The 7249-nt window shown below is 34.8% G+C and overlaps 1 protein-coding gene across 1 annotated transcript; it reads right to left on the reverse strand.

The window, feature by feature from the left end:
- Window positions 1-6277: 6277 nt before the first annotated feature.
- LOC120115476 lies at window positions 6278-7249 on the reverse strand. The gene is made up of 3 exons (XM_039136191.1): window positions 7042-7249; window positions 6865-6943; window positions 6278-6758 (listed from the first exon to the last, which is right to left on the reverse strand). The coding sequence occupies exons 1-3, from the start codon at window positions 7247-7249 to the stop codon at window positions 6278-6280; spliced, it is 768 nt and encodes a 255-aa protein (XP_038992122.1).

The following is a 7249-nucleotide window of genomic DNA, read 5'->3' on the forward strand; positions in this document are numbered from 1 at the left end:
CTTTTAGAGTCAAGTTTCAACTTCAAGACAAAAGAAACTCGATTTAAAAGCACCTTTAGAAATTGATGGTGATTTCTTAACTCATCAGCGAGGAGCTACACCTCAACCAACTTGACATGTTGAAAGATCTTACAATCAACTTCAGACGGATTCGAGAGCCAATCCTGAATGAATCCAGTTCAGTTTAACTCAACGATGAGTGGCTAGTTTCTAGTTAACGCTTTTAAGCCAGATTTCAACTCCACTACGGATGATATCCGACTGAAAGAATTTACCACATGGCTTTCCCGTAAAGGAGAGTCATCCAAAAATCATATAACTTGGTTCAGACCCGTTAAGGGGAACCGCCTGAAGAATTATGGCCGGTTTAGACCCGTGAAGGGAAGCCATTTTTCACTTAAATAAAATATTGGCAGCATAGCTCAAGGCGAAAGGGCTATCTGTCAACAAAGACCTTCAACTTCGATTACATTCAGTTCAAAGACATATCCAATTTACAACATAACTCAAGATGAGAAGGGTTATCTGTCAACAAAGACCTTCAAGTTCGAATACATTCAGCTCAAAGGCACATCAAATTTACAGCATAGCTCAAGGCGAGAAGAGTTATCTGTCAACAAAAGACCTTCGAGTTCGATTACATTCAGCTCAAAGGCATATCCAATTTACAACATAACTCAAGGCGAGAATGGTTATCTGTCAGCAAAGACCTTCGAATTCGATTACATTCAGCTCAAAGGCACATGAAATTTATAACATAGCTCAAGGCGAGAAGGGCTATCTATCAACAAAAGACCTTCGAGTTCGATTACATTCAGCTCAAATGCTAATCAAATTTACAGCATAACTCAAGGCAAGAAGGGTTATATGTCAACCAAGACCTTCGAGTTCGATTATACTCAAATCAAAGGCATATCAAATTTACAGCATAGCTCAAGACGAGAAGGACTATATGTTAATTAAAGACCTTCAAGTTCGATTACACTCAGCTCAAAGGCATATCAAATTTACAGCATAGCTTAAGGCGAGAAGGGCTATCTGTCAATGAAGACCTTCGAGTTCGATTACACTCAGCTTAAAGGCACATCAGATTTACAGTATAGCTCAAGGCGAGAAGGGCTATCTATCAACAAAAGACCTTTGAGTTCGATTATATTCAGCTCAAAGGCATATCCAATTTATAGTATAACTCAAGGCAAGAAGGGTTATATGTCAAAAAATACCTTCGAGTTCAATTCTATTCAGCTCAAGGGCATGTCAAATTCACAGCATGCCTTAAGTCGAGAAAAGCTATCTATCAACAAAAATTGTCGAGCTCGATTCCATTCAGCTCGATGACACATCAACAACACGGTAGCCTCGAGAAACTACTTTCTAGTTGGAGCCAAGGTTTTCAAGTCAAGAGAAAGATCTGGGGAAATCTCTCAGCTTAGTACAGCATAACTCAAGTCGACAAGGGTTATATGTATATGAAAACTTTCGAGTCTGATTCTATTCGGCTCAATGACGTATCAACTACTTTTCGATTAAAGTTTAAACCAAGGTCTTTAAGTCAAAAAGAAGATCTGGGTGACAAGAAACCATTTTCCAGCAACATAGCTTAAGTCGAGAAAAGCTATCTTTCAACGAAGACTTTTGAGTTCGATTTCGTTTAGCTCGAATGCCTATCAACCACATGGTGGAGTCAAGAAACTATTTTCTAGTCGAATTTTTAAACCAAAGTCTTTAAACCGAGAAGAAGACCGAAGTTGACTACAATTTGGCAATAAGAAGCCAAATTCCGATTCAAATTCTGAACTAAAGCTTCAATTTCATATCATTTCAAGACATACTCGACTTCGCGACAGAGGAGTCATCTGCAACTCAGTTCGATAGGGAGTTATTCTTAATTGAAATATCATAGTCAATTTTTCAACTCCACCAAATGAAAATATGTGTCTTTTTGTCTTTGTCCTATCTTTCGTTCCACAAAAAAGGACAAAGAGGGGTAGTTGTAGACACTCATTTTCGTCCGTATATTTTTTTATTTTATTTTATATAAATATATATATTATAGTTTGCAAATTATTTTTGAAATAGATATATAATATACAGTTTTTGAAAGTATTATATATTATATAGTTTTTTAAAACATTTTGGAAACATATATATAATATATAGTTTTTAAAATACATTTTGAAAACTATTTAATATATAATTTTGAAAACATTTTTAAATATATATATAATATATAGTTTTAAAATATTATTTGAAAACATATATATTATATGGTTTAGAAAATAATTTTTAAAAGCATAAATAGTATATAGTTTTTCAAATGTTTTTTTCTTATATATATATATATATATATTATTTTATTATTTTATTTTATTATTATTTTATTTATTATTTTTATTTATTACTCATTTTTTTCTTTTCAGGTCCAAAATTGAGGTACAAGCAGTCCAAGAACTGGGCCTGAACCAGCCTAGCAAGGGTCTAGGATTTCACGTGTGAGCCTAGCGCCGCACAACAACGGACTGTCAGATCGAGATGGGGATCAACGATTAATATTGAAAAGAATTTAGGGTTTGTTTAACCCTCAAATAATCATCAACCTGTAGCCGATCTTGGGTGGCTTTCAATCTTCTAAAACCCTTTATCTTGGACCGTTGGATTTGATCCAATCTAACGGTAGAGATCAAGGGTTCCAGAAGATCAAAAGCCACTAGTCGGTCGAAGATTTCGGCGATGTGTAGCACAAAAGTCAGAGCTACTCAGACTGAACCATCCGAGATCACCAAGAACAACCCTGGAATATCCGGGATCGACCCCAAAAGTAGCCAAAAACAACCCCATCGGGGCTATATAAATACCACACTGAATCATCGGTGAAAGTGGGAAGCATCATCGAGAGCCACAACCAATCAATATCATCATCGAGCCACAAGAACATCACAGCAATGAACAACCGAGAACCAACACACAACAAAAACCAGATTGAAACAATAACCAAAGACCGAAGCCCCACAGCAAAAAAACAAAAAAAATAATCAAAAATCAAAAGCCGATCAAGACAAGAATCAACCAAACCGAAGAAGTCACCGAAAAAAAGAAAAGTTGTCAGAAAAGGTAAAACAACCCGAACGGTTTTTCCTAGATCTACGTTGATTCGTGGTGTTTATGTGGTTTTTGGCTTCAGATTTTTATTGGGGGTGTAGAGGGGAACATTTCGGTGTGCTTGGAATTTTTTCGGCCGTCGGAGGCAGTGGTGTTATAGCGGGGAGGCCACCGGACGATGGCCGGATTTTAGCCGAAGAAGGAGAAGTTGAGAGAGTTCTCACACACTCTCTCTCTCTCTCTCTTCAATTTTGAAATAAGGTGAAAATGAAAAGGGTTGGACCATTTTGGCCTTTGAAACTTATATATATATATTGAAAACAAAACTACGTCGTTTTAGCCTCCCATACCTGTGTTTTCAAACCTTTAAGGGGATAATCTCCCTTTTGGTCCTTCTGGGTTTGTAAGTTGTTGTTTCGATTCAAAATGGAAAGGACTATTTGTGTGTTTGAGCCCTTCATGTTTCTATTTCTATGTTTTGGTCACTGATTTGGTATGAAGATTTAGGTTTAATTATTATTTAGTCCCTACCCTTATTTTTTTTTATTATTTTGTTTTAACTTTTTTATTTCATTTCCCTTTTTTCTTTTTTTCTATTTATTTTATGTTATTTTTTTCTTCCTTCTAAAATTTAACATTTTTTTTATTTTGGTACGTTTTTTTTTCTTTTAACATTTTTAACACTTTTTTCTCCTTCTTTGATTTAGTTATTTATTTATTTTTCTTTTTATTTAAGTAATTTTTATTCGATATTTCTTTTATTTTACTATCTAACATATTTTTTTCAGTAGTAATTTTAATCAATTGAAGGTAAATAATTCGAATCGAATGTTTTAAATTTCAATTTTAATTTTCGCAATTAAAGACAACTGCCAAAATTAATTGGTACCGAAAGGGCAGTTCAAGGGTGCTAATCCTTCCTTGACCATAACCGACTCCTAAACCCAACATATTTCTGGTAAAACTCAGATCAGATAAGATGGTGTCCGATCCACCTAAATGTTTTAAAATGATCGGTGGCGACTCTAACCCAATTATTCACGTCGAAACCCAATTCTGGACATAACCAAAAGACGGCCGCGACAAGAACCAAACCATAAATGAATATGAAAAAACTAACCAGGATCTAATCATGTCAAATCATCAAGAATAAATACTAGATTAGTGGAAACGTACCTGAAACCATGGTTGGAGGTTACCTAGAAGATTGAGTTCTTGAATATTGCCTTTTGGTTGTAATCTTCCGAGAAGATAGAATTCCCTTACGGGTAAGAGCCATAACCCCTTTATATAGCCGATTGAATTAGTTATTGTCTGTACTTATAACTCTTCTTCTCATCGAATTATAAATACAACTTTAATAGTATCTACACTTTTATTTCCATAACACTTTTACTATATTATGATTTTATAACATAATTGGTCACTTAATTTATGTAATATTTATGATAACAATATACATTATAAATATGTTCCTATAATTATGGATTTTAATCCTCTACTTCTTACATAACATCTTTCTCTCTAAAAAATAAAAGATCTTTTTAACTGTTTTTTATTGACAACTTACCTAATTAAACATTTAATACAACTCGAGAATGACTGATTCAAGTATCCACATCCCACCAGCCAAGTTGTTAAGAAAATACTAGTTACACTAGACCAAAATCAATATTTTTAATACCATAATGTAATAATTACTAAGGTTTAATTCATTCGAACGTCCTTAAATTATGGTTTATATTCTAAATTATTTCCAAATTGCTTTAATTGAGCCTTCAATATATAATATCCTATCACAAAAAGTTTTCTATTTGCACGAATCAAGTGACCTCTTTAGTAAAGGAATTATTTTTTTGTGTGGATAATTTAGAATTTTATTACCCAAAGAATAGCATAAAACTGCTACAAAACCAATACAATCAAAAGATCAAAATAAAGGGGACCCTAATTACAACAAAAATCATACTATACCCCAGTAATTACAAAGAGATAGGTTGTTTCTATCTAATCTATTAACATTCCTATTACTAAGTTGAGTTCCTACAATATGCTTGATTGAGTCTAGAATCTCGTCCTTGGATCTGTAGGTTCCTCTAAAAAGTCTTCAGTTCCTTTCTTCCCATATGTTATAGTTGATGGTGCACCAAGAAAGCTTCAAGATACTAGTAAGAAACGATTTTCCTTTCCATGTGCTATATGCCCAAACTAGCAGATCAGTCCAATTAAAAAGAAGTTTATGTATACCTGTGAGTAGAAGAATTGAGTTCCAGATTGAAGCAGTTGTCTTACATTCAACAAAGATATGGTCTCTGGATTTCCTTGCTTCAGAACAGAGAATGTACTGATCGTTAGTGTCAATTCCAAATCATTGCAACCTATCCTTTGTGGGAAAGTGATCCAAGATTACCATCAAAGAGATTAAATTGTGCTTGGGAATGTGAAATGAAAACCAAATCAGATTAGGCCATGAGACTTTACTGTTTTTCTGTCGAACCTCTTCCCAAATCTGTTTGGTAGTCATTGCTCCATAAGCAAGAAGAGGTCGAGCAGTTGTTCAAAGTTTCATGATTTTCCTTGGGAGCCAACTAGAATTAAGAGGTTCTTCTATGACCCAAAAATCATGGTCATTGATTAAGTAGTTGTGAATCTAAGCAATCCATAGTGAACCCTCCCCTGCAATTAATCTCCTAATGAGTAGCAACATGTATGATTTGTTCCACGACTTGATGTCCTTGAGATCAAGTCCACCTTTAGACTTTGGATTGCAAATTCTGTCCCAGCTTACTCTTGCTCCCGCAGCTGTAATGTCAGAACCATTCCAAAAGTATCTCGAACAAATTTGTTTAATTTTGTTGATAACAGATTGAGTCAAGATAAGTTGCCTACACCAGTAGTTGGCAACACTAAAAATGACTGTTTTTATCAGCTCCAATCTGCCAGCATAACTCAGCTTCATCCTGGACAATTGAGGAATTCTGATCTTGACCTTGTCGATGAGAGGCTGTCAATCTTTAACAGTAAGTTTCCTTGTGACCAGAGGTATACCCAGGAGTCTGACCAGAAGTGTTCCATGCTTAAAACTAGAAGAATTAATAATAGTTTCAAGAGATTGAATTGAAATTCCAGCAGTAAAGATTTCACATTTAGCAACATTAAGTTTGAGACCTGAAATTTCCTAGAAGTAGTCAAGAACAGTGGTGACTCCCATTAGAGATTCTAGATTGACTTTGCAGAAAATTAGTAAATCATCAGCAAAAGTTAAGTGAGTAAGATAGATTTTCTTGCATTTAGGATGGAAGCTAAAAATCCCTTTTGTAGTAGCATTATTGAGTAATTTAGAGAGGATATTCATCACCATAACAAACAAAATAGGAGAGAGGGGGTCACCTTGTTTAAGACCCTTGGCACCCTTAAAATACCCAATCAAGCTTTCATTGAAGGCTACGGAGTAAGATGCAGCAGAGTAGCAGGCCTCAATCCACTCTATGAAAATATTTGGAATAGCAAGAGCCTTTAGAATGGATGGAATGAAGCTCCAGTGAATTGAGTCAAAAGCTTCTTGAAGATCAATTTTCAAAGCACATCTAGGTGAAATTGTTTTCTTCCCATATCCTTTCATAATTTCTTGGTCAAGAAGAGTATTGTAAATAGTACTCCTTCATTTGACAAAAGTAGATTTATTAGAGGAAATAATCTTTAGCAGCAGGTGAGTCATCCTATTAACAATGATCTTTGTGATGGCCTTATAGATTACAGAGCAACATGAAATAGGGCGAAAAATCTGAAACTTTGTTGGGATTTAGAATCTTTGGGACCAAGGCAATTGTAGTGTCATTAAATGCTGGGTAAATGTAAGATTCATGGAAGAAAAATTTAATAGCTTCAATCACTTCATTTCCTACCACTGGCCAAACTTTTTTGAAAAAATGATAGGTGTACCTGTTAGGGCCTGGAGCCTTATCATTTCCTTGACTGAAGATTGCCTCTTTGATCTCTTCACAAACGACTTCCTTAGTGAGGCCATCATAGTCTTTAGAGTGGGGATAGGAAGCATGAGGTCTTTAAGAAGACTGGTGGAGCAATCTTTAACATTATGATCATAAGAGCCTAGAAGTCTTTTAAAGAAATTAACTACTTCTGAGGGCAT

This window comes from Hibiscus syriacus, unplaced genomic scaffold (genome assembly GCF_006381635.1).
Source record: "Hibiscus syriacus cultivar Baekdansim isolate YM2019G1 unplaced genomic scaffold, ASM638163v2 tig00110264_pilon, whole genome shotgun sequence".
Lineage (NCBI taxonomy): Eukaryota > Viridiplantae > Streptophyta > Magnoliopsida > Malvales > Malvaceae > Hibiscus > Hibiscus syriacus.

Coding starts and splice junctions, on each gene's coding strand:
- LOC120115476 (XM_039136191.1), bottom strand. CDS start 7,249: ATGCCCTCAGAAGTAGTTAATTTCTTTAAAAGACTTCTAGGCTCTTAT. Junction 6,944..7,041: donor AAGGCTCCAGGCCCTAACAG/GTACACCTATCA, acceptor ACATTTACCCAG/CATTTAATGACACTACAATT. Junction 6,759..6,864: donor GATTTTTCGCCCTATTTCAT/GTTGCTCTGTAA, acceptor TGTCAAATGAAG/GAGTACTATTTACAATACTC.